The 27,968-nt window shown below is 47.7% G+C and overlaps 1 protein-coding gene across 1 annotated transcript in view; it reads left to right on the forward strand.

Moving 5' to 3' along the window:
• TAF2 (TATA-box binding protein associated factor 2) overlaps positions 1-27,968 on the forward strand; it is an 81,889-nt gene that overhangs the window by 36,189 nt on the left and 17,732 nt on the right. The window contains exons 19-26 of the mRNA XM_048508595.1: positions 1,051-1,244; positions 2,163-2,302; positions 3,530-3,599; positions 5,364-5,473; positions 10,867-11,096; positions 13,580-13,732; positions 14,914-15,019; positions 16,597-16,780. Coding sequence (XP_048364552.1) covers positions 1,051-1,244; positions 2,163-2,302; positions 3,530-3,599; positions 5,364-5,473; positions 10,867-11,096; positions 13,580-13,732; positions 14,914-15,019; positions 16,597-16,780 — 1,187 coding nt within the window. The remainder of the gene's footprint in view (positions 1-1,050; positions 1,245-2,162; positions 2,303-3,529; positions 3,600-5,363; positions 5,474-10,866; positions 11,097-13,579; positions 13,733-14,913; positions 15,020-16,596; positions 16,781-27,968) is intronic.

The raw sequence follows: 27,968 nt of genomic DNA on the forward strand, positions 1-27,968 counted from the left end.
ATCCTTTACACCACAGAAGCAGAAGAGGAGTTCGGATTTATACCTCCTGTGAGAAGTCTCAAAGTAGTTTACAAACTCCTTCCCTTCCTCTCCTCCCAACAGGCATCTTGTGAGGGGTGGGGGGAGGGTTGAGAAAGTTCTGAGAGAACTGTGACTAGCTCAAGGTCCCCAAGTGGAGGAGTGGAGAAACAAATCCAGTTTACCAAAAAAGAATCCATTGCTCGTTTGCATGTGTGGAGTTTACCAGGATATCTTAGTACAGTTTCCCAGTTTCTTAGTGCAGTTTCATCCAACATTTGATTTGAATGCATTTCTATCTTTGGGATCCTATTCTGCTCATATGATTTCTACATCCTTGTACTGTGTAACAGTTTGGGATGGACCCATGAAAGACCAGCAATGGCAGTCAACCCATAATAAAATATTTGGCCTTAGGTGTATTATTTACATTGGGGTTCACAACATTTTTCATCCTGTGAACACCCTTGGGATTTCTGACAGAGTGGTCAGTGTAACCACAAAATGGCTGCCGTAGGAGGCGGAGCCAACCACAAAATGGCCACCACAGAAGACAGAGCCAACCACAGAAAGAGAGAGAAAGAATGCCCAAGTGTAGGGGACAAGAGGAGTAAGAGAAAGGATGAAATCCATTCTGTGACAGCTGCTGTGGACGCAATATTATTTTACTCTGCACAGCCAATCAGAAGCCCTGCTGATTGGCATACCTGACCACACCACTTCTAAAAACAGTTGGTGGGTTCCAGGAAAGGTTTGGAAGACTACATGACACCCATAGATATTAATCTGGGGAGCCTGGTTTACATCTGTGACTGAACTTCATTTTACTGGACAAAATATCAGTGCCTTTTTTTAAAGACATTGACATATTACTCGACGCTTTATCTGGTCGAAGGTCAGGACCTTTCAGATTGAAAACAAACTCAGTGGAACGTGGTTCTTTAGGGATGCCGGTCCTTCCTGTTTATAGTGTCCCCATTCTTGCAACTCGTTTGTTTGTTTGTTCTATGTTTCTGGCTCTTTGGGCTTTAGTTTTCAGACAACTATTACCGAGCAGAACTGATAGACGCGCTAGCAAACTCTGTAACGCCTGCCGTCAGCGTGAACAACGAAGCCCGGACGCTAGATAATTTAAACTCTGACGTTCGTCTCATTCTTGAAGAAATAACCCGGTTCTTAAACATGGAAAAGCTACTACCCAGTTACAGGCACACCGTTACAGTCAGGTAGGATTCTGTAACGTTGAGAACTGCTGCCAACATCAGTCCTTGAACCTCATCTTTGCATTCAGATCTTGCTGAGCCAAAGTGGTTCATACCAATCTTGCAGATATATAGTTTTAAATTTCTTTCTCACCATTATATATAAACACACAAAAACCATAAGATACAGAACCCTGTTACAAATACTGCTGAGTGTCCGGGAGGGGGCCGGAAGGGGACGTCATCAGGTACTTTTGGTGGTGGAATCGAAATGACAAATTTGTTTTCTTTTGATCTTGCACAACTTTGAGAAGTCGATCTATGGCTACCAGTCTTGATCTGCCTTGATCTCAGATTGCAAATGCCTTAGCAGACCAGGTGCTCAAGAGCAGCAGCAGCAGCAGAAGGCCATTGCTTTCACCTCCTGCATGTGAGCTCCCAAAGGCACCTGGTGGGCCACTGCGAGTAGCAGAGTGCTGGACTAGATGGACTCTGGTCTGATCCAGCAGGCCAGTTCTTATGTTCTTAAAAGAATGAAAAAAATCTACAGTGAACAGAAGCTTGGTATTGAGGAATTAAGTGTTCATTGTGCAACAGATGTTTGCAGCTGTCCATGGGGAATGGGGGCAACAGAATATCATGCGCCAGAGCATCACATATGAAAGGGAAGGTCAGGAAGCTGCAAATGTCCCACTCATGTTTTGCTCTGTGTATCCTGTAGAAACACTTTAGGAAATAAAGATCAGTCTCTTTCTTTTTGATTAAAATGCCATTTTTGTGAGCTTCTGACAGCTATCGCACAAGTTAGGTGTAAGTTAGCAAGTTGTTATGTAAGTACCCAACGCAACGCTAAACGTAATCTCTTTCCTGTGACTGGACACTCAGAATTCTTAAGGAGAACCTTTTGTTTCCTTCTCCTTTCTCCCCTCGCCTCCATACTAGCTGCCTGAATGCCATTCGCATACTGCAGAAAAACGGGCACGTCCCAAGTGATCCTGCTGTCTTTAAGTCATACGCAGAATATGGGCACTTTGTGGATATCCGAATAGCAGCTTTGGAGGCAGTTGTTGACTATACAAAAGGTAATTTTTTTAAACCATTCAGTTCATGATGATACTCGTTACCTTCTGTTTCCTTATAGCATGTATATAATTGTTGGTTTTTGGCTTCTGACCCAATATTCCAACATTTGGAGTGATCGTGTACAGAACACAGGATGGGAGTCGACTCAGTTCTGAATGGCTGGGGATCACCAGGGGACAGGCAGCATTATAGGATGAGGCCCTCCCTCCTTCACAGGTCTTTGAGTAGTCCTAGGTAATTGCAGTGTTATCGCAAACCTTGCATCAACCTGGCACATAAAATGGTGCAGAATTACATAGCTGGATCCTTCTTGTAGCACTGTATACCACAATTTCTAGTTGCTTGTCCAAGTAAGTTTGTGATGAACCCTTCTGTACTGTGCAGCCCTGTGACTTGCGTGGAAAAGCCCCCTTGAATAATTCAGTTTTGCGTCGTCTGCAGAAAGGCGCCTGCCTGGGAGCCTACCTGACCTCTTCCGGGAGGCCATTCCATAATGGGGGTGAGGTGGGGTGGGGAACAACATAAGGGCAGTGGTTGATTTTACCCATTTGCAGGTTGACCCCTCCAGAAGACCCTTCTCAGATGAGCAGACAGCTGATCTGGGGATCAGAATGGAAATAATTCTCTTCCTGGATTCAAGGATTGCAGTCTGTGTTGTGAAAAAAAACCCCTGTAAACCTTCCACAAACTGCAACATGTCAGAAGAGATTCTAGTGATTATTTATAAGGGGTGGTTTATACAGGGCACTGTTCAGGTCTCTAGCACTTTACCACTATTGGACGTGAACCAAGAGTACATCCTAAACCAGGGGTCTGCAACCTGTGGTTCCCCAGATGTTCATGGACTACAAATCCCTGACAGGGGCTGGTGGGATTTGTAGTCCATGAACATCTGGAGAGTCGCAGGTTGCAGACCCCTGTCCTAAACCTATACCCACTTCCCTACAACTGGGCTGCAAGGTTGGGATTTGACCAACTTTTCTGACCCTTTTGACAACTGGAAAAGTTTATGCCTGGGATTGCAGGATTCATTTTGATTAAAAAAAATGGGTCAAAATGGGCCATGTGGGAGGAGAACTGTAATGAGGTGGGGAAATGTGGTGAGATGGAGAGGAAAAGTCATTCGGATCTACCCCACATTTCTAACCACTTCTGAGATTATCCTCTAACCACTTCTGAGATTATTCTCGGATCTACTCCACATGACCTACACTTTGTCTTTATAGTTGACAGGAGCTATGAGGAATTACAGTGGCTGCTGAATATGGTTCAGACCGATCCTGTGCCCTACATAAGGTTAGTCTTCCAAACTGGGCGTGTCCTGCATTTTTCATTTACTCCTATTTATTTTTAAGAGTACTTTTTACTGTCCTACAGAGGTTTCCCAGTAATCCATTTTGAACAGTAAAACTTACAATATTGCTGCTGTAAACAAATTACTGACTTGGCATGAGGTTCTTGGATTCTAAATGGAGCCAGATCTTCTGGGTTTCAGAAGATGAAAATCCTTGAAATGTCTTATCCTTAGAGCAGGGGCCACCAACCTTTTTGAGCCTGTGGACATCTTTGGAATTCCGACACAAAGTAGTGGGTGTGCCATGAAATTGCCATCATAGGAGGGGGAGCCAACCACACACACACACAGAGGGAGGCCCAAGTGCAGAGGACAAGAGATGTAATTTTTAAAAATATGCGGGGAAATAGACATGAGAGAATAAAAACCAGCACTGTGGTGGCAGCTGCTTCCATTTGAATCTGCAGAAGAAGAGTTGGATTTATATCCTCCCTTTCTCTCCTGTAAGGAGACTCAAAGGGGCTTTCAAACTCCTTACCCTTTCCCCCTCACAACAAACACCCTGTGAAGTAGGTGGGGCTGAGAGAGTTCCAAGAAACTGTGACTAGCCCAAGGTCACCTAGCTGGCATGTATTGGAGTGTACAGGCTAATCTGAATTCCCCAGATAAGCCTCCACAGCTCAGGCAGCAGAGCGGGGAATCAAACCCTGTACCTCCAGATTAGAGTACACCTGCTCTTAATCACTACACCACTGCTACTCCTGTCAGTCAGATCTCCACCGGCCTCACCTGATCCCACCCAATTTTCCAGAAACACCTGGTGGGGGCCAGGAAAGGTGCTGGGAGGCACCTTGTTGACACATGACAAACAGCATAACAATCCTTCTAGAGTCAAGAAAGAAACTCCTCCACTTTCCACTATTGTCAGCATTTTGTTAACTGAGTGAGCTGAGTGGTCCATCTCTGGAACTGGAGGTCATTTGTAGTTATGAAGCCAAAGAGTAACCCTCTTCCACTTCCCTGAGAGAAAAGTGCTCCTCATGGCAAAACCTGAATTTACAGGGGTTCTGGGGTTTATCCTGACCGATATCCCACCACTCATCTCACTGTAAATATTTTTGGGTTTTCTTGAAAACGTCTTTCCTTTCAGAAGAAGCCACGGTATTCCTAGTTCAGAGGTCTTCAAACTATGGCCCTCCAGATGTTCATGGACTACAATTCCCATCAGCCTCTGCCAGCATGGCCAAGTGGCAGGGCTGATGGGAATTGTAGTTCCTGAACATCTGGAGGGCCATAGTTTGAAGATCCCTGTCCTAGTGTGTCAGAGCAGAGTGGGCATCACAATGTTTAGAAACCGAGGGAAGTATCAACCGGTTTTCAGTCTTTAGCCTGGAGGCAAAGATTGTAAGTGGCATGTTTGTAGAAGAACATTGTGTCCTGTTGGTTTAAAGTTTGCCCATGTTTGTTGGTGGGTACGCCTGCTTACCCGGATAACAGCAACCTTGGAACACGACGGTTTCTTCAGATCCCCCCCCCCCTCTTGGTTTGCACTGATCACTGCTGCCCCAGTGAAATGGCTGCTGGATGTATTTTTGAAATCCCCTATGAGTACACCAAGCTTGATTTCCTAAGGCCTCGTGAGCATCAAGGGGCAGATTTGACTTTTAATATACGTAGCTGACAAAAGAGAGGAGCAATGCAAAAACTTCGAAACAGAACTCTTCTGTTTTGTGTGAATTAAAAAGTCAATTCTTACTGTCTTTTAGACACAAGATCTTGAACCTGTTGACCAGGAATCCGCCGTTTACTAAGAACATGGAGTCTCCTTTGTGCAATGAAGCTCTAGTGGATCAACTCTGGAAACTTATGAATTCAGGTTAAAACGCTCCCCCGCACCCACCCAATGCTATTTTTAAGGAACTGATCAGCACATGTCTTGATCTTCTACATGCTTACTTGTTCCGATGAGTTTAATGGGGCTCGTTAATTTAATTGTATTTTATTGCTGTTGTTCCATTGTGGAATCCAGGGCAAGACTATCTCTTGTCCCCGCACTGCCTGATCCCAGACTTCCTTCCTCTCTTAATTTCTTCCAAGTTCAGTGTGCCCTGAAGGGCGCAGGTCACTCGGGACCTCCTTGAAACAGTGTCATGGCGCTCGTTGGTGTCTGGTGCAGGTTTGACTACCCATAAAGCATTTCACAACTTGGGGCCTGACTTCCCCCAAGTCAACCCATAGGCCACTTAAAATCCTTTCAACAAATGCTACTTCGCAATTCCCTTACACCTCCAGGTTTATTCCTCCCTGGGCTTTAATAACCCTGTTCTGAGGTTACACCTGTTCTTTGGAAGACCTATAAAGAGCCTTTGCTGCTCACGTCTTGCAAACTGTCTTCAGACTGTGCTCTTGCAAAGAACATTTTTTTAAAGATTTAAGCTTGATGAGGGTTCTTTTGCTTTTTGTGATTTTTGTTTGGTTTTGGGGGGGAAGGATGGGATGGCTCTGGACTGTGTAATTGGCAAGTGCTGGTCTGTTAACGCTGACGTAGTGCCTGTGGCTGCCACGGGTGCCTTCCAGCACCTTTTCTGGTGCCTCCAAGTATTTTTAGCATTTAGGTGGGGCCATGCAGGGGTTTCACCCAGCAAGACTTCTGATTGTCTAATGGAGATTTGATTGGCTGTGCAGATTTCTTTTTCATGTTGTTTTGGCAGCAGCTGCCACCAACATCACAAGGATGTGTACTGCGCGACTGAAGTTAAACCATGGTAGCCAGTGTGTGGCCTCATGCTATGTTAGAATTCCAAGCATACCCTCTGTATTAACTATTGGATGGTTGCCTCCTGGATGGAAAGGTTTATATTGATCTTCTTTTAAAATTTTTGTTCATTTTTCTTAGATTCAATGAAGAAGCTGGATATAAATATTTTAATTATTTTCATACCATTGCAGCCTTGCTTTCTAAAGGTTGCCTTAGGAAATTCTTTGGATTTCATGTTCACTCCGAGTAAAATTAACCTCGTGTGTGAGCTTTGTCATTTGGCAAGGGCTGGATTGTCGGTTGTGTTGCATGCTTTTCGAGTTTGCTTATGAGGAGGTGCTTCTTTCGGTCCCTGCTGAGGGCACCTTCAGTGCTCCATTCAGTTTGGGAATTGATTCATCACGGGGTGCCAGAGAAGGGGCTGAGTTTCTGGCGGTGAGGAAATTTAAGCCTTGAAAGCATGACAGTCAGAGTTTATCTCCATCCCAATCGCAGAGTTGGTACAGTCATGCTTCCTGCATGACTACACCACTACAATCAGCAGAATACATGCCAAACTGATTCCCCCAAAAGCTGCTGTTTATCTACTTAGTCTCAAAGGAGAATGGTAATGAAAGTTTCACCTTCTGAAGCCATTTCAGGAAGAAGGAAAAAACTTGCTGCTTATTTAGGAACTCATGTTTAAATCCTTCGCAGACGGCACGTGCCTGCCTTCCTTTGCTAATTGAATCTTCCCAGTGTACCAAACTTTGCAGATCTGTTCAGCTGTTGCCTAGAAAAGCTCACACCCTATCCAGTTACCCTGCTTTTTAAAAGGCGCAAACCTCTCAGAGGTGAAAAGATGGGTTCATCTCCCCCATACAGATTTCATACTGTGTTTCCCCGAAAATAAGACAGGGTCTTGTATGAATTTTGCTCCAAAAGATGCGTTAGGGCTTATTTTCAGGGGATGTCTTATTTTTTCCCCCATGATTTTACACCCCTCACGTGACCAGATCAGCTGCGCCGGGGAATCTGTAACTAGGGCTTATTTTTTGGAGTAGGGCTTATATTTCAAGCGTCCTCCAAAAATCCTGAAAAATCATGCTAGGTCTTATTTTTGGGGTAGGTCTTATTTTCGGGGAAACACGGTAGTTGCAGATAACATCATTGTATTTTTATGAACTAGCAGTTTATTGTTGTGACGAGCTTGTAGTATGAAGCTCAGGGCAGTGCAATTATGTCCAAATGTATTGAATCTCCCTTGGAGATACAAAACTAACACAGGAGCCACTGAAAATCAGAGGATCCCATCTATCCATGGTCCTTGCGGAAGATTCTGGTGAAAATAAAAGTTTAAAAATAGGAACTGGCATTATTTGTACAGAAAGATGAACTATAGCCAAACCATTTTGAATGTAGCATTTTTCCTATACTGTTTTGTTTTGTTTTTTAATATTGATTTCTCAGGGAAGATCTTTGTGAAGAATACTCGTTGGTCTGTTCCCGGAAATATCCAAATGAATTTTTCCACAGGGGGTTCTCACCTCTGTAGGGGGAAAATCTTGTGCCAGAATCAGCCTGCGATTACTGTTTATCCCCCCTACCCCAGTAACAGACCAGCGGTGTTTAAAAATGGTCTTCCAGATTTATCACATTGTTTGTGCTACTCAGATACAATCATTTAAGTGTGTTCTTCAAGGGACGTTGAAGGCTGTGTGTTCTTTGTGTGTCATTATTTTTAGAGTTTGTCAGCTTACAGCTGCAGTTCGGCGGTGGGGGACCTGCTTCACTTTATTTTTTGGAAAGGTTTACCAGATGTCAAGCTCAGGAAATAAACTTTTTGGATCTTGCCACCAGAGAATTCGTGGTGGGTCCGTTCTCTCTCTTTTTTTTGGTCAAGGAATCTGAATATACAGGGTTGGCCTTTAACTCAAGGACCTTCCTGTAACAAAAGGAGCAATAGAAAAAATATGTGTGCAAACCACATAAAATTTCTGTGAATCATGTGGACCTCTTCCCCAAATTTTATTTATGTCGAGAGCAACGGCAGAGTCTCGGCGTGCCAGTAAACCACCTCCGCCCCTCCAAGATTAACGCTTCGTAACTTATTAGTGCCCATATGGAGAGAGACTTTTAAAGACAGCTGCTGCAACTTCGAGAGAACGTGTAGTCCTAGTATCCAGGATGGTAAAGCTAGTAGATTCAAAATACATTTGCATCAGCATTCATTAAAATATCATTTTTTTTTACAATACATTTAAAAATATTTTAGTTGATGTTACGTAAACAGCAGCCGAAGTGTTCACTCGTTAGAAAGCTAACGATAACATTTCCTCTGTCCTGCGAATGAACTGAAACATTCATGGCTCAGCAAAACTTGAGGGGTGTATGCGTGTGCTATTGAAAACAGTTAAGCAACTTTCGTCGTTATGCAACTTTCAAAGCAGGGGGGGGGCAGGAAAAATCTGTCGTTCATGTCTCCTTCAAGACATGTCAAGTTCAGATGATAAGAATGCTTCATTTTGCTGTGGTTTTTTTTAGATGTTGAAAACAGTTCTCAAGGGCAAAGTTATCTAGCCCAGTGATTCTTAAGATGGGGCATACAGTCTTCCCGGGGGGACAGTGTACAAATTTTTGTATCTGTTTATTGTATCTATTTATTAAGAAAAAGTGTATGCCACCTCTACAGAACCTGTTTCGTGTGGCTCACAAGACCAGCAAGAGAAATAAAAACCAGTATAAGCAGTTCAATAAAAACATGTTCAATAAAAACGAGCAGTTCAATAAAAACAATACAGGATAACATGAACAGCAGTCTGAAAGGGTACTGATAAAACAGTTCTTGAACTTGGGCCAGATTATAAGAACATAAGAAAGAGCCTGCTGGATCAGATCAGAGTCCATCTAGTCCAGCACTCTGCTACTCGCAGTGGCCCACCAGGTGCCTTTGGGAGCTCACATGCAGGATGTGAAAGCAATGGCCTGCTGCTGCTGCTCCTGAGCACCTGGTCTGCTAAGGCATTTGCAATCTGAGATCAAGGAGGATCAAGATTAGTAGCCAGAGATCGACTTCTCCTCCATAAATCTGTCCAAGCCCCTTTTAAAGCTATCCAGGCTGGTGGCCATCGCCACCTCCTGTGGCAGCATATTCCAAACACCAATCACGCGTTGCGTGAAGAAATGAGGGCCACAGAGGGCCGTGAAAGCCTTTGACAGTACACAGAGGGGCTGCTGCATTTCTCTGTTTAAGAAAGGGCACATGCATGTGTGTGCTTGGCATGTCTGCGGGGTTAGCCCTTTTTAAAGAGGCCTCTGCAGGAGAATCATCCAAACTTATAAATGGCACATGATTTATGTAAACGTTCCTTATCGTCAGTAAAATTATTGGGGTAGTTCTCCAACTTGGTGATTTATGCGGTCTTCACTTCACAAAGGCTGTGGACTTGCTAGGTCCTCTGCACGCTGCCAGTCAGTTTTGTTTCAACGACTGTAGCACTGACGGTCTTAAACAGGAAAGGGACCCCTCAGTGCTGGCTGTAAAAATGCCTCTAAGATGCAGCCCCCAGTACAGAAAGGTGTGTTATGCATTTACATGGTGGTTTAAGTGACTCTTGTGGCTTTCGAAGCGCCTCCCCCGGCCCCAAATCACAAGTTTATTTGAAAACTTACTTTTTTGTGCTTTTTTTAAAAAAAGAAACCGAAATGTGGCTTTGGGGGTGGTGGGGTGGGGGCACTGCAAGTTAGGAAATGCCGGTCAAAACAGCCAATGTGAACAAAGGCCGTTGGGATACTTGTTTTAACAAGAGCCTATGGGCTGCGCCAAAGGGAATTTGGGATCTATATGGCAGATTCTGGCCTTCTGTGTTTTACAGGGCGTAAACACCCCCACCCCAAAATATATTATCAACATATAGGTTTTAGTGTAGAAAAAACGTTTTGAGACGTGCGTTACTCGGGAGTAAGCTTGGTGGTAGTCGGTGGCTTTGCTTTGAAGCAATGGTGGAACTCTTCCAATGCGTGAATCACAACCCTAGGAGGGTTTACTCAGAAGCAAGCCCCATTGCCAGCAACCGAGCTTACTCCCAGGTAAAGGATCTCGCTTTAGTTCTTCACATGAAAATCAGTTTAACATGGTTTAACAAGGTTATCTACACTGCTTCCCCAAAACTAAATTTAATGCTAATAATCTTAGGTTTAATACTAATAATCGAGCCCAGCAGCCCAGGCCAGCTTAGATGTGTGTGTGTGGGGGGGCTCTGTTTGCGAGTGCCCACAGAGAGGGCTCTGAGTGCCACCTCTGAGTGCCACACACACAAAGACAGGTTCGCCATCACTGCTTTAAAAGAAAGGAGCAAAGAAAGAGTTAATTCCAAGGTCAGGGAAACTTGCACCCGGCACCATGTTCTGTGTTTTTTCTGCACTCCAGTAGAATTGCAGTTGGCATACAGCTTGCTGTAGAATGGGCATTAATTATACACGATAGTGTGTGAAGGTGACCGAGAACCTTTGCTGTCTCCTTGGTTTTGTAGGCACATCCCATGACTGGCGGCTGCGGTGTGGAGCTGTTGACTTATACTACACGCTGTTCGGTCTCAGCAGGCCTTCCTGTTTGCCGTTGCCAGAACTTGGATTGGTCCTTAACCTAAAAGAGAAGAAAGCTGTCCTGAACCCCACCATCATCCCTGAGGCGGGATCAGCTGGCACGGAACCTGTTAACAACCCAAATAATCTGGGACAGATGATTGGCTTCCAGAGCTCTGTAAGCAATTCCTTGGTGTACAGCCCTCCCCAAAACTCAGGCCCACTCCGCACGGCAAACATACACCAGGTTGCAGTCGGGATAAAGTAACCCATTTTCCTATTTTCACATTTGCGTGAATCCACGCAGGCAGCAATTGGAGCCTGTGGATGCAGGTTGCTGTTGCGCCTTCGCACAGACGTGCGTTGCTGTTTTTTATTTACCTCCCACTGGTCGTAGCTACGCAGGCATGCACGAGTGAACCCCCACAGCCATGCTGACATCTCATGACACAATCATCTGCACCTGCGTGGCTACCTAGATGCAAGCCGCGAAATTAAAAAAAAGGAAAACGGAGGTGAATAAAGCACCTCCTGCCTGCCCATTCGCTCATAACCTGGGATTTTTCAAAAGACTCGCAAATAGTGTGATTCTCAAAAAACCCGGTTTGGGGGAAATAACATGGGGCAGACTCGCTTTAGGGGTGGGATCTGTGCGAAGTGCACCCTCCCCATAAGAACATAAGAAAGAGCCTGCTGGATCAGACCAGAGTCCATCTAGTCCAGCACTCTGCTACTCGCAGGTGGCCCACCAGATACCTCTGAGAGTTCACATGCAGGAGGTGAAAGCAATGGCCTTCTGTTGCTGCTGCTCCTGAGCACCTGGTCTGCTAAGGCATTTGCAATCTCAGATCAAGAAGGATCAAGATTGGTAGCCATCTTGGTAGCCATTGTAGCCCACACACCCCCAACATTTTTTCCCCTGTTCTAAACCTGTGTTTATTTGCTCATGCGGAGTGGGCCTCAGTTTCTAGCTTCCTGGCATCTCCATCTTTATCACCTTTTGCTTCATCTTGACCTTTGCTTATTTACAAAATATCTGTCCTGCCTTTCTGTCCAGTTAGGTTCACCGAGGTGGCTTATGATTAAAACATATCATGAAACCAAGGAAAAGTGAAACTAAAATACCTGATGTAAAACTGCAGGAAAACAATTAAGACATGGGGCCAGAAGTAGGGGTTCACTGGAGAGTTGCCATTTCTGGATTGGAAAATACCTGGAGATTTTGGAAATGGGGTCTGGGAAGGTAGGGTTTGGGGAGGAGAGGAGAGGAGCCTCAGCCGATCACAGTGCCATAGAGTCCACCCTCTAGAGCAGCCATTTTCTACAAGTGACATGATCTCTATCACCAGAAGATCAGTTATCATCCCAGGAGGTCTCCAGCCACCGCCTGGAGGTTGGCAGCCCTAGGTCCCTGAAATGTGTGATAGAATGGGATGAGTTACTCCTCCTGTTACTGAGGAGGGGGGTTTCATAATTTTGGTTCCACAACTGAGAAGCCCCTCTCTCCATTTATATTGCTGTTTGCAATGCCAGACATGAATCGTTTCTGCTTTCGCATAGGTAATAACTTTCATAACCCCCTCCTCCCAGCTTATTTATCAAGAATCCTCAGCAGCTGGTGGTCAAGATTGAACTTTGATATAGATGAAATGTAAGCCACGGTAAAGCAATGTGAATGTGCCACGTATTCTAAAGCTGGTAAGGGGCTTTTCCCCCCTGGTGAACCTTTACCTATCTGGGAAGGCCAGTACTCAATATGGTGTTTTGGGCTGTCTGGCATTTCATGCTAATTGCTGTTTACTAGAAGAAGAAGAATTTAGATTTATATCCCCCCTGCAGGAGACTCAAAGGGGCTGCAGGAGACTCAATCTCCTTGCCCTTCCCCCCTCACAACAAACACCCTGTGAGGTAGGTGGGGCTGAGAGAGCTCCGAGAAGCTGTGACTAGCCCAAGGTCACCCAGCTGGCGTGTGCGGGAGTGCACAGGCTAATCTGAATTCCCCAGATAAGCCTCCACAGCTCAGGTGGCAAAGCTGGGAATCAAACCCGGTTCCTCCAGATTAGATACACGAGCTCTTAGCCTCCTACGCCACTGCTGCTCCTAGGAAGAACAGAATACTTTTTTTCATTCCCACCACTTCTGTAGTTCAGGTTGTGGTCAGACAAGGAAGTTGTGTACCAAACTTCATTCCATAAGAACTGACAGTCATTGTTCAGACTGGTTTTGGCAAGGGTGTTTTTTTTTTTTGTATTTTTGAAGGCTTTCATGGCTGGAATTGCTAGGATTTTCTCCTGACATTTCGGCTGCATCTGTGGCTGGCATCTTCAGAGGATCCTCTGAAGATGCCAGCCTCAGATGCAGGAGGAACATCAGGAGAAAATGCTACTAGAACACGGCCATACAACCTGGAAAATCCGCAACATCCTGATGGTTTGTAGGTTTGTTTGTTTTTTGTTGGTTTGTTTGGTTTTTTTCACGCACTTCATTTGCTTCTGTGAATTTGGGGACGGCTCTTGCCACAACTGTCCGTCCTGTTCGAACAATGGCCCTGTCAGAATTGTCTCAGATTCTCAGTAGGTCTTAACAATGCTGCCAGACGTTTTGGCAGCGATTCGAGGCTATCTGAAGATTTTACTCAGGCTTTTATCATCACTTCTTCAGGAAGACGATCACCTCCTCAAAGAAATGGCAGCCATGCCTCCTGCTCACCAACTAGGGCTGAAGAGGAAAGCCGACACGCCTCTGGGGTCCCCTCTGGAGCCAGGCCAGATCCTCGAGAAGAACGAAGACAGCAAAGTCAAGCTCAAGATCAGGGTAAGTGAACGGCCGGCTTTGAGCTTTGGGTGGCTGGAGGGTCATCTAAGGTAACGGCTGCTGTGGGAGGAGGGACCAGTCATCCCCATCTGTGCCTTTGCCTCTAACACACTGTCCAATTGTTCATCTGCCTGGGGATAAAGATCTCATCTCTTCTGCAATATCCACTGAGAAAGGAGGGCCACAAAGTGACTCCTAGTATCTGATACCTCCCCAAGCAGATGCAAATCTGGCTTTCGTTACATCACAGAACACCATGATGGGGAACAGCCGGCACCTGTGGTTGTAGCTAAGCCCCAGGGGCGTACCGTCCAGGGGGACATATGGGGTCAAATGTCCCCGGGCTGCGGCCATTTAGTCACGTGGGGGGTGGTGGTGGAGAATCACCCTCCCACACGCCGCCAGGTGCAAAAAAACATTGTTTGGTTGTGGTGGGGGAGGGGGGCTACTCATACTGGGGGGCGGGCTCAGATTTTGCACCAGGCTACATTTTCCCTAAATGCGCCTCTGCTAAGCCTCCCTTCACTCAGCTGCCATCTGGCTACTGCGTTCCCAAGAAATGCCGTGCTGTACAAGGGCTGTCCCACGTGGTTGCCGGAGCCCAGGAAGACAGTCAAGAAACTATGGGGATTTGTCGTAACCCATGCAAGATATACATGCAGACTAATTTTGTGTCCCCATCCTATGCATACTGAGGCATGCCCAAGCCTGTCCGTTTCGGTCTTGGGGGCGGGAAGGGATTGACTTGCATGTTCTCGTTGGAATCGTTTTCTGTGGTCAAAAGGTCTTCCTGTTTCAGTGCACCGGGAAGAAGAAGAAGAAGAGTTTGGATTTATATCCTCCCTTTCTCTCCTGCAGGAGACTCAAAAGGCTAGACAAACTCTCGGTTCTCTCCCAGCCAACACCCCTGTGAGAGGTGGGTGGGGCCAGAGAGTCTCGAGAAGCTGTGATCAGCTCAACGTCACCCAGCTGGCGGTAGAGGGGAGCTGCACAGGCTAATCTTGAATTTCAGATAAGCTCCATTAACTCAGGGCGACAGAAGTCTTCCAGATTAGATACATGAGCTCTTAACCTCCTATGCCACTGCTGCTCCCATGGAGGAAGCAGTAAACTTGTTGAAAAAATGCCTTCAATTGGCCTCCTCTGAAGCTGGATTTTCATTTGGTTTCCCTTGCTTATAGTTCTCAAACTCTCAAGAGGAGGAGGAGATCGACATGGACACTGTTCACGACAGTCAGGCTTTCATCTACCATCATTTGAACAATCTGGAAAGACCGTCGACACCAGGTGGGTTCAGTGGGCTGCACGCCATTGCCGGTGTTGGGCTCATAAGCATCCCCGTTCCTCATCCGTACGGATCATAACGATCACACTCCCCAGCCTCTGTAGAGCTCAAGGCATTATCACGAGTCAAGATCTTTATTTGGTTTCCTATATCCAGTCATTGGGGTGGCCATATAAACAGATCGGCGCTGCTTTAAGACGTTCTTATAAGAGGCCCACCTTCTTTCTCAGGAGATGTTATGGCAAATAGCAAGGCATTATTAACTGTATTTGCTAGGCTTGGGAGGAACGTATCAGGATATAGATGTGTACTCATCTCTCCTAGCTTTTAGGGGGTGGGGGTGAGGCTTTTTAGATCTACATGTTGTCTTCAGCACTTGCTGATTTTTTTTTTGTTCGTTGGTTTTGTACGGAGTATTTATCAGATCAAGCTGGAAGCATAAAGGCTTTCAAATCAGTTTGTAATAGAAGAAACCTTTTTCAGAATCTGATCCTTTGAGAAGCATGTAATCCTGTCCTAGGCTGGCATTTCCCTAGCTGACGAGTAGGGGGTATTGTTCACCACCAAAAAGTACAGAAAAATCCATAGGACTCCCTCCCTAACTCTCCCAGGAAGAGTTGTCACCAAAACAAGCTCTGTCCTGAAACCTGATCTGAAGTCCAGTTGAAAGCCGGGAATGGAGCCCCTTATGTCTATTGAGTAAGTGTCTCAACTTCCTTTCGAGTACGGACTTTGTTGTTCATGGACCACAATCTCCATCAGCCCCATGCCAGCAGGGGCTGATGGGAATTGTAGTCTATGAACATTTGAAGCACTAGAGTTGGACACCCCTGATCTAGATTGTCAACAGCATCCACGTACACCTGGAGTTAGTCCACATCCATTTCACATTGCCTAAGGGAGGGAAAAAAAGATTTGAGACTGGCTTGTAATTTCTTGCAACAGGGAGGAACGGTATGTTCTTCTTCACAAATATATAACCATAGCTTCTTCTAGGGTAGGTTCTATTTGAACAGTTTTACTTGGTGAATTCACCCTCACCTGTAAAATTTCTGTACTTTCTGGCTCCAAATCACTTCAGCTGCTGCTTTCAAGAAGCTTTAACCTAGGAGGGGGTGGAGTACAAGGATCAAGAGGACAGATCTGGACACCCCTAAGTATTTTGTCTACTTCCTTAGATGGAATCGACTAAAATTTTCCAAAACAGCTGTGATGAGTAAGACCCAGGGTGAATGCCAGTCCACAAGTTAATATCATTGTGACGTCTGTGTTCAGGGACAGTGAGCCTATGAATATTAGTGCTAGGGGCAGCAATAGGATAAGGCTTTGACTTCTGTGCACTGTTGGTGGGTCTTCTGGGACTATCTGGTTGGCCAAAATGTGACTGTATTAAGTTGCCCTATATACCGGTAAACCCACTCAGCCGGTCAATCAGCTTCCATGGAAAAAGAAAACACTTGGAGCCGCAATAATTTTTTGACATTTAAAAATAGCATACCACCATGTACAGAAGCTCTACCCCTTACTCCGCTTAGCCCGAGAAGTTGATGGATTTTACCCCGCCCCTGCCACACTGCAGGTGTGGCTGGCAAGGATGGGGTCATGCCGGCCTCGCGGAGCCACCGCGGCAGCGGGCAGAAGAGCGCATGCCTCGAGCCACAGGTTCCTACCCTGCCCCATACCGAGCTTGATCTGTTGGTCTGTCATGTACTCCTCAGTATCAGTCCGGGCTCTTTGACTTCGGCAGTTGCCGTCCTCAATTGGTGGGTCCCAGGCAGCAGTTTCATGTCACCTCTCACCTGATCCAGGATGTGACGCAAAGTTAGGATTAGGAACCTGGCTCAGATACCAGGAACGAGCACCTCATCAGTTTTTCTCTGGGTCAGCATGGCCAATTGGCCATGCTGGTAGGGGCTGATGGGAATTGTAGTTCCTGAACATCTGGAAAGCCGCAGGTTCCCCACCCTGGCTAGATCAGAACTCCAGGAAACAGAGCCGAGAATTCGATAATCTATCAGTTTTTTCGTCAGCATGGCCAATTGGCCATGCTGGTAGGGGCTGATGGGAATTGTAGTTCCTGAACATCTGGAAAGCCGCAGGTTCCCTACCCCTGGGCTAGACTAATTGGACAATTGATCTGACCCAACACAGTTGTTACGAGTGAATCTGAGCAATTCCACCCACAAGCTCGTTTGCAAATGAGTGTCAATGGGATATATTCAGTCTTGCGTACGAATTGCATGGAGGGTGCCTTACAGGTCAAATGTTCATGGAGAAGTCGGTTGCTGCAAAGTTTTAAAATGAGCGTCTAACTCGCTTTGTCAAATGCCAGCAGGAGTCCAGCTCATCTGAACAGCGTGTGAATGAACTGAGACCCAGAAGCGGCCTCTGAGATGCTCAGGCCGTTTCAGATTTGACGGGACTCCAGCTATGACTAGTGTTTTTCCTGTTCTAAAGCCAGATTTTCTCTTATGCTGTCTCCACTGAGATCTTTCAAAACATAAGTTCCAATTGGATTGTTCTATTTTACATTTGTGCTGCATCGCCTGAAGCAGTTTCCAACTATATTGTGAGGGCCTCTTTTCCATTACCATCTTGCCTTCGTCCCTAACACTTTTGAGACCAAAGGCTTTCTTTGACCCATTTATAACAAGACGCATGCAATTGTCACGTTACGGACGTTTGAATCTGAAAATCTGTCCCAGTGTTGGCAAAGTATGGCAGTCATTAAGTTGGTGGTGGAGAGAGCCATCAAGTTGCAGTCAAACCCCAACTAGGGTTTTCAAGGCAAGAGTTGTTCAGAGGTCGTCAAAAGACCAGGAGTGAGAGGGTGCATGCCTGTCTTTTTAAATCCTGGGTTCTTTTTTCCAGATACTCAAAAACTGCTGAATCGTTCAAGGTTTTTATGGAAAGTGAGAAAATACAAAATAACACGGATTTATCTCAGCTGCAGCACAGTTCCAAAACATGTCTTTTGGCCACCTGTGTCCAGGAGCTGCTTTCTCCTGCCCGGCCTGAATCAGAATCTCCTTTGATCTCTCCCCTTGATTCCCAGCTAAACTTCAATTCCTGGCCCCCTGTAGATCAACCTCTGTGATCTACAACCGTTTGGCCACTTGCTTCCTCTTTTGTAATTTATTCAAAGCAGCTAGGCTTCCTATATCCAGGCTAGTGTGAATCTGCCTGACACTTTAACCGGAACAGTCTCTTCACAGAGGTGGTTTGCCGTTGCCTGCCACTTGGTAGCAACTGTGGACTTCCTTAGTGACCTCCTATCTAACTTCTGATTAGCTTCCAAGATCCAACCCTGATTAGCTTCCAAGATCTAACAGCCGCAAGCTAATCTGGGCTAATTAGATCAGTGTTCCTATATCTTGATGGATTGTATATCATCCATTTATTTATTTTTTAAAATGAATTTGTATCCTGCCCTTCCTGACCAAAGTCGGGCATCAAGGGGAATGGAGAGAAAACAATTTCCAGTTGAAGAATGTTTCAGAGTAGTTTCCTGAAACTGGAATGTCAATGAAATCAGAAGAATTAGTGATTTTTTTTAATTAAAGCATTTTTATCCTGCCTTTCTCTAAAATTGTGCTTAAGATGAGTCATAATGGTAAAACAATATTAGGGTATGCCTCTTGGATCGGTAAAATTCCAAATTTATCTGTTGAGCTTCTCTTACTGGGCTGCTTCAAAAGATAGACTAGAGATCAAAAGATTAACCAAGCTCTGTTATTCAAGTTAATTATTCAGCCTGGTTTAATAATGCTAAATGGACCGATGGCCTTGATTTCCTTGGAGATTTTACCTTCATTTCTACAAGGGGATGTTGTGTTGTAGATTATTGTTTAGTTAACCTTGCTGCCCTCCTTTAGTCATAGGCTCATTCCGCACATGCAGAATAATGCACTTTCAAACTGCTTTCAATGCTCTTTGAAGCTGTGCAGAATGGCAAAATCCACTTGCAAACAGTTGTGAAAGTGGTTTGAAAACTCATATTTTGCATGTGCGGAAGGGGCCATAGATTTTGGGGTTGGTGAGTTTCTGGGAGGTGAACATTTACGTCTGATGGCAACTTTCTATTTATCTGGTCCCCTTCATTTAGCAAAAGGTCCAACTGATCGGGATAGAAAATGGGGAGACAGTTGCAAGCTACTTTGAGTACCCACTGGTGAGAAATGAAGTAAATTGAGAGCCAGTGTGGTATAGTGGTTCAGAGCAGGTACACTGTAATCTGGAGAACCGGGTTTGATTCCCCGCTCTGCCACTTGAGCTGTGGAGGTTTACCTGGTGAACTAGTTTAGCTTGTGCACTCCAACACATGCCAGCTGGGTGACCTTGGGCTAGTCACAGTTCTTTGGAGCTCTCTCAGCCCCACCTACTTCACAGGGTGTTTGTTGTAAGGGGGGGGAGGGAAAGGAGATTGTAAGCCCCTTTGAGTCTCCTTACAGGAGAGAAGGGGGGGGTATAAATCCAAACTCTTCTTCTTTGCTAAATCTAACCTGGCATACTGCTTATCTAGTCAGATGACAGGTCAGGGCCACACAGCGGTGGCCATCCAAGGTGCGTGTTCCCAGAACCTAGTCATCAGCTGAATACTGCAACTGAATGCAAAGATTCTACTGTTATCTATGAAACATACTAGCATCCTCCACTAGTTCGACCTCTGCCTTTTGAAGATCACCATTAGGAGCTAAGGCACAACTAATTTCTGAAATCTTCTGCAGAAAAGAAAGCAGTTCATCAAACTATGTAGGCATAACAATCTATAGGTTTATTAGAGACTGATTTACTAAAATGATTTACATCTCTGCCCAGGGATGGTTCAGGTCCTGGATCCACCACTGGCACAGCCCCAGTCCCTGTTGGAAAAGAAACCGACGGGCCACAAAAGTGTCTACTGCAGACTCACCACAGCTGGCAGAGGCCCGAGGGGTCTGGCCCATCAGTAGAAAAGATAGTACCTGGCAGAGGCAAAAGATGGCCTCACAGCGCTCAACCAGCAAGGACCAAACGTGACTCCCAAAATAGCCTGCTTTTACATGCACATTTGGTCCACTTGGCCCAAACTCTTCAAATGTGCACTGCACCCATTTCCATCCCAGTATACTTGACATGAACAATATGGAGCACGCAGCTGCTTGACACAAGTGTCCCAAAAGCAACATCTGTTAGCTTTCTGGCACGGTTCTCCAGCATCTTTTGTTTATTGTAACTTTATACCCCCCATACGGGTGTTCGAGAATAGCACAGTACAGAGTATTACGAAACACCAGGAAAGAGCTACTTTTTGGCCTGTGTGCTTGGATGAGTCCCTGCATTTTAACACAAAGCCTCACAATGGACTGTGCTTGCCTCAACGACACTTTATTCTGAAAAGATAAAGTACAGAAATTGTCTATGGTTGTATCATCTCCAGCATACACTGTATATTTGGTTAGAAAACCCTGAGCACATTTTCAGGTGAAGGAATTTCAAGGACCTAACTAGTGGAAGAAATACTTCACTAACAGTGTCTACCCTAAGCAGAGTTATACTCGAAAGTCAGTGAGCTCAGAGGTGTGTGACTCTGCTTAAAACGACACCATAAATCTTTCTTTTGACACTCCCAATGACACAAGGCTCAGTTACTGATTCTTCAGGGTATATTCAGTCCGCATTTCAATCTTTACTCTTAGAGCTGAACTCATCCCCATGAGATGAGATAGCTGCAATAAAAACCACACTGAGTTTCTCCCCACCACCCGTCATTTTTAACTAAGGAAATATGTGCTAGGCAGCAACTTGTGTTCACAGCTCAATCCCCACTCGTGTGACATTCCAAGAAAACCAAATTTTCTAGCGCAGACCAATTTGGCCACATGCTTTTTACACTGATCTGCAGAAAAAGATGATGCTTTACCCCTGTTTATTTTTTCTGGGACAGAGCAATACAACTGCTCCTCTGGCTGTTAAGATATGGCTGGGAAGAGGGGAATATCCTGTGCGAACCAACAGCCACAATAGTCATGAGGCAGCACCCAAAATTGAGGTAGACCATAATGTAGGCCCCGGATCCCCCTGTGCTCTTACTTTTCTTGGTATTATCGTGAGCTCTGTTCAGTGATATCTGGGGACCAATTGACCTTCTCCATTGGAAGAGCAGTTCTGATTCTAAACATCTGTTCCGCAGAGAAAACTCATAATTATGTTGGCCTCTGAACATCCAAAACTTTGGGGGGGAAGGGGGGAGGTGCCAAGTGAATAGGCTTGCATAATGCGTATTCTGTTCCAAGGAATATTACTAACCACTTCAAAAGCAAGCTCCACGGCATCACCCTTCTTTGGTGGTTTTGGATGGTTACTGAGAATCACTGATTCATTCTCTTGTTTCCTGAACCATCAGGAGAACAGAATACCCTTTAAGGGCAGCAGGGCGTACCCTGTCAGCGTGTTCTCTTCAGAACAATATGAGGGAAGTGTTTCGGAGCAAATTATTAATCACAACAGAATTGTGAACGATAAAAGGGACGCTATTCATATAAGTTGAGAACTAGAGGCATAAAGCCCAGGAATCGGAGAGAGATGGATTTGAAGATGGCATTTGATTTGTAGAAGGAAATGTATTACTATTTCTATTTTCTGGAGGGCGTGTTAATTTCTTTTTGGCAAGCCAGCCATTTTGATGAGTTTGTAGTGACTAACTTAAAAAGAAAAACAACTATGGCTTTTGGATGCTAAAGGACAGCAACCTTATGAATTCTTCATATTGATCTGTTTGTATCAAGAAATGTAAATGGTAGTTGTGTCCAAGAGCCTTATTTACTGGTTCAGGTACAAGATTTCTGCGATGCCGTCTAGGGTGGTCTTTTCCATGTGTTTTGATGCTTTCTGTGGCAAATCACTTGTACCACATGTGGAAAGTAAGTGTTACTAGAAGGCTGGAAAAATATTTCATGGCACAGAAGTGAGCATACCTAGGTTTTGATACCTGGAGTTAATACGGGGGAGACCTAAGAATTTATTTAATCTGATTTTGATGCTTGTCTCAATTAAGAGCAAGAACTTCCAACTTCGGGGGAGATCTTTTTAAGAACCGGTAAGGATTTCAATAATAAAACTTAAGAGTTGGTATGTTGGTGAGGCAAACCCCACGACATGAACAAGGTTAGTCTTGCAGGGTAGGTTGAAATGTTAGTGGGCTAGTATTCCATATACAGACTAGTTTTGAACATCTTTTTTCAGTAAATCATTCTTATTTATTCTTTAATTCTTATATATATTTTAATGATGTTGTTCTGAGGACTCAAGGCCCTAAACCAAGCACTTGGTTCTGCCCAGTTTTCCCTTCTCCTCTGGCAGTCGTACGTATATTCTCCATTTTTTGCTTTTGCGGTTGATTTTCAAACTCGTGCTTTGAAATGGCACTGAAATCTGGTTCGGCTTATTTCGCCTTAGATGTGTGCACCCAAATCATCGGGGTGTCCTTTTTATATTCATGTAATGAATTGTGGATGACAGCTTCATAGATATAACATAAGCCCGTAGTGTAGAAGCTGTAATCATGCGGTCAGTGGTTTGTCTGGGAATAGAACAGGGCAAGGAATCCAGCATTTTAAAGAGACAGTAATGTGAACAAGGCCATAGGCTCAAGGTTCCTGGAAAGATCACCCGCATAACCTATTAAGCTCTAGACCAGGGTCTGTAACCTCTGGCTCTCCAGATGTTCATGGACTACAATTCCCATCAGCCCCTGCCAGCATGGCCAATTGGGGCTGATGGAAATTGTAGTCCATGAACATCTGGAGAGCCACAGGTTGCAGACCCCTGCTCTAGACAGCATAATTCTTTCCAAGGTTATATGCTGCCATGTGTCTGAAGAGCTGCAATTTAGTGTTAGATTTACATCCAGAAGGGCCCAGATTCAGTCCATAGGATCTTTCAGCTAAAGGGTCTTGGGTAGCTGGTATTTGGAAGTCCTGCCTCTGGCTGATCTCCTGGAGTGCTAACACAGACGGGCCAGAGATTTGCCATTGCTTGCATTCAGAAGAGGTTTGCCGTTGCTTGCCTCTGGCTGGGCCAAGGTGTTCAGTTCTGGCCGCCCTGTCTCAAAAAGGATATCGAAGGGATAGAAAAAGTGCAGAGAAGGGCAGAGGATGATTAAGGGACTGGAGCACCTTCCTTTTGAGGAGAGACTGCAGCGTTTGGGACTCTTTAGTTTGGAGAGGAGACGTCTGAGGGGGGATATGATTGAAGTCTATACAATGATGCATGGGGTAGAAAATGTTGACAGAGAGAAATGTTTCTCTCTTTCTCACAATATTAAAACCAGGGGGCATACATGGCATACATACGCTGGGGGGAAGAATTAGGACTAACAAAAGGAAACATTTCTTCACACAACGCATGATTGGTTTTTGGAATATGCTGCTGCAGGAGATGGTGATGGTCACTAACCTGGATAGCTTTAAAAGGGGCTTGGACAGATTTATGGAGGAGAAGTCACTCTATGGCTCCCAATCTTGATCCTCCTTGATCTCAGATTGCAAATGCCTTAGCAGACCAGGTGCTCGGGAGCAGCAGCAGAAGGCCATTGCTTCCACCTCCTGCATGTGAGCTCCCAAAGGCACCTGGTGGGCCACTGCGAGTAGCAGAGTGCTGGACTAGATGGACTCTGGTCTGATCCAGCTGGCTTGTTCTTATGTTCTTATGATTCTGCACAACACAAAGATAATGGTCAGAGCAAGGAAAATATCCTGTCTGGGGGAAGAACTTCACTCAGGTCTCTTCCCCAAAACTGGCTCAGCCTGTTACTTTTATTTCAACCCAGGTTTTACAAAAATTGCTGAACTAGTAATCTTTTTTTTTTTTTGCAAAATTCCGGGTTTTAAACGTTTCCTGCTTGCCTGTGCGAACTACGGCAGCAGGAAGCATCCAATCGCCCCCTTCCACCACTAGAGAATCTACTCAAATGGTGGTCACCATGTTCAGATGAGGGAAGATTCTTGGTTGTGAAGGTCAAGCCCCAGACCTGCAACCAATATTGGACTAACTGTGCTGACTTTCCATCTTTAGTGGGGACTGAGTTAAAGATGAGATGATGGATCTTTCCAAATTAGATTAGTTGCTGTCAGAATTTGCCAGCTGGCACGTGGACATCGGGTGCTGTTTCTTCACTGCTCTTGGATCAGAAGAGCAACGGGACTCTAAATGGCATCATACTTGAGGCGGAGATGAACTGGTTGAACTAGCGGAGAGAAAGGCTTTGAGGGCTGGAACTTTACATTTAGAACACTAGATCCCCACAATCTATATTGTGATGCTTGTTTATTTCAGCAGGAGATAACTTATCTTGTTTATGGTCTGCATTCGTCACACACCAGGAACTTGAGTCTGTATAGAGTGCAGCTGTACAGAGTTTCAACACCTACCTATAGCTGTCTCTTTTTAAAAAGCAATATTTATTTCAGAGAAGAAGACATTTGCAGTACAGTATAAACACAATACAATGACAGGTCACATTACTGTGTCTTGTTGCTTTTTTGGACCAGGAGTTTATTCTTCTGTATTAATTCTAGGCCCTAACGATAAGATGGTTCGTTCTTTTATTCACCATTAATACTTGTTTGTTTGTTTTCTTTTCTGCACAGATTTGTACGTAGTCATTGCACAGGCTCCCTGCCTATTCACGTAAATGTGGATACATCGTTAGACTTGCTTGGTCTTCAGTAGCTATGGGCACTTTTGCACATGCAGAATAATGCAGTTTCAATCCACTGTCAGTGCAATTTCACGATTGTTTGCAAGTGGATTTTGCTATTTTTCACAATAAAATCCAGCTGCTAAATGCATTGAAAGTGGATTGAAAGCGCATTATTCTGCATGTGCAAAAGTGCCCTATGAGAGAGTTAGTTGGTCTTTGGAGATGGGTTCATACTGTGTGTCAGTTACAGTCTTCTGGTTCTGTCACTATGTGTCATTCAAAAGCATATGTACCCATCAGCGTAAATGTGACTGACTTTCCAATCCAAGCTCAAATCTGCACTGAAGTGTTATACTTTTTTTTAAAAAAGCCTTCTGCCACTGAATCCTTAAAAGCTGGTGACTTGGATTCCACACGCAACTTAGAGAATGCTTCTAATTTGGGCAGTGATCTACACATGGATATCTAAGGAAGTGGCTAGTACTTCTACAGCAGGGGTACATGACAGTAGGAAAGCAGAAAAAATATTTCTCTGATGTGCTGTTGGAAGCCCCTCCCATGGTGGTACTGGGGGGTTTCAACATTCATATTGAGACTAGCCTCACTGAGTCCAATTCAAGGTATTACCTCTGACTTATAAAGGCCTAAACAGCTTGTGTCCCAAATATCTAAAACACAGGTGTCAAACTCACGGATCTCCAGATGTTGTGGACTACAGTTCCCATTATCCCCTGCCAGCATGATGCTGGAAGGGGATGATGGGAATTGTAGTCCATAACATCTGGAGGCCATAAGTAAAGGAATGCCTTCTCCCATGTCAACCTGCCCATGTCCAAAAATCAGCAGATGAAGCCCCTCTAGTGGTACCACCACCTTCAGTGCTAAAAAAGGTGGACATCCAAGATAGGGCTTTTGCAGTGATAGCCCCAAGATTGTGACACACCTTCGAGGTGTGTCAAGCATCTTCTCTATATGTATTTGGAAAATTGTTAAAGAAACACCTATTTACTCTGGCCTTTGACTGAAGAGATGGTTTCCCCCTTCGGACAGTTCAGGATTTTAGTGAGTTTTTAGGGATTTTAATAGGCTTTTAGGAATTTTAAACAGGTTTTATTGTGCACAGTTTGTAATTTTTTGAGGTGATTTTTATGTCTTATGTCCTGACCAGCCCTGAGACCTTCGGGCAGAAGGCAGGATAGAAATGTATATAAATAAATGTATGGGGAATAATGGCTGGGGAATCAGCAAACTCAGGCAGTCTAAATAATACCAAGAATTCATTTATAACACTCAATAATGTAAGCCCACATAAAAAGCCAGTGACTCCCAAGCATCGTACAAGTTACTCCACAAAAGGGGAAAGTAGGAAGCCAAAGGGGCAGAGCACCAGAGAACACGAGGAGATGAAGCTGCCCGTTTCTTGATGCTCAAGTAGGGAACCAGATTTCGAGGCAGAGGCCCAAACATCTGGCCATCAAATAATCCTAAAGGGGAAAGAGCAAAGCTCATGTCTCATTACCGTCCAGAAGTTTATATTCTGCCTCCAGCTTAAAGACGCACCCAGTTACAAAAACAAACTAGGCCTTTCCTTTCTAGGCTTGAGCAGAAGAGAGCTGGTGTTGGTCTAGTGCAGTGGTGGCGAACCTTTGGCACTCCAGATGTTATGGACTACAATTCCCATCAGCCCCTCCCACCCCCCCCCGCCCCCCCACCCCCCCTTCCCCCCCCCCGCCCCCCCCCTCGCCCCCCCGCCGCCCCTCCCCGCGCCCCCCCACCCCCCCCTTCCCGCCCCCCCCCCCCCCCCCCCCCTCCCCCCCCGCCCCCACCCCCCCCCCCCCCCGCCCCCCCCCCCCCCGCCCCCCGCCCCCTCCCACCCCCCCCGCCGCCCCCCCCCCCCCCGCCCCCCCACCCCCCCACCCCCCCCCCCCCCCCCCCCCCCCCCCCCCCCCCCCCCCCCCCCCCCACCCCCCCCCCCCCCCACCCCCCCCCCCCCCCACCCCCCCCCCCCCCCACCCCCCCCCCCCCCCACCCCCCCCCCCCCCCACCCCCCCCCCCCCCCACCCCCCCCCCCCCCCACCCCCCCCCCCCCCCACCCCCCCCCCCCCCCACCCCCCCCCCCCCCCACCCCCCCCCCCCCCCACCCCCCCCCCCCCCCACCCCCCCCCCCCCCCACCCCCCCCCCCCCCCACCCCCCCCCCCCCCCACCCCCCCCCCCCCCCACCCCCCCCCCCCCCCACCCCCCCCCCCCCCCACCCCCCCCCCCCCCCACCCCCCCCCCCCCCCACCCCCCCCCCCCCCCACCCCCCCCCCCCCCCACCCCCCCCCCCCCCCACCCCCCCCCCCCCCCACCCCCCCCCCCCCCCACCCCCCCCCCCCCCCACCCCCCCCCCCCCCCACCCCCCCCCCCCCCCACCCCCCCCCCCCCCCACCCCCCCCCCCCCCCACCCCCCCCCCCCCCCACCCCCCCCCCCCCCCACCCCCCCCCCCCCCCACCCCCCCCCCCCCCCACCCCCCCCCCCCCCCACCCCCCCCCCCCCCCACCCCCCCCCCCCCCCACCCCCCCCCCCCCCCACCCCCCCCCCCCCCCACCCCCCCCCCCCCCCACCCCCCCCCCCCCCCACCCCCCCCCCCCCCCACCCCCCCCCCCCCCCACCCCCCCCCCCCCCCACCCCCCCCCCCCCCCACCCCCCCCCCCCCCCACCCCCCCCCCCCCCCACCCCCCCCCCCCCCCACCCCCCCCCCCCCCCACCCCCCCCCCCCCCCACCCCCCCCCCCCCCCACCCCCCCCCCCCCCCACCCCCCCCCCCCCCCACCCCCCCCCCCCCCCACCCCCCCCCCCCCCCACCCCCCCCCCCCCCCACCCCCCCCCCCCCCCACCCCCCCCCCCCCCCACCCCCCCCCCCCCCCACCCCCCCCCCCCCCCACCCCCCCCCCCCCCCACCCCCCCCCCCCCCCACCCCCCCCCCCCCCCACCCCCCCCCCCCCCCACCCCCCCCCCCCCCCACCCCCCCCCCCCCCCACCCCCCCCCCCCCCCACCCCCCCCCCCCCCCACCCCCCCCCCCCCCCACCCCCCCCCCCCCCCACCCCCCCCCCCCCCCACCCCCCCCCCCCCCCACCCCCCCCCCCCCCCACCCCCCCCCCCCCCCACCCCCCCCCCCCCCCACCCCCCCCCCCCCCCACCCCCCCCCCCCCCCACCCCCCCCCCCCCCCACCCCCCCCCCCCCCCACCCCCCCCCCCCCCCACCCCCCCCCCCCCCCACCCCCCCCC

The sequence above is a fragment of the Sphaerodactylus townsendi genome, linkage group LG09 (assembly GCF_021028975.2).
Source record: "Sphaerodactylus townsendi isolate TG3544 linkage group LG09, MPM_Stown_v2.3, whole genome shotgun sequence".
In the NCBI taxonomy this organism is placed as follows: domain Eukaryota; kingdom Metazoa; phylum Chordata; class Lepidosauria; order Squamata; family Sphaerodactylidae; genus Sphaerodactylus; species Sphaerodactylus townsendi.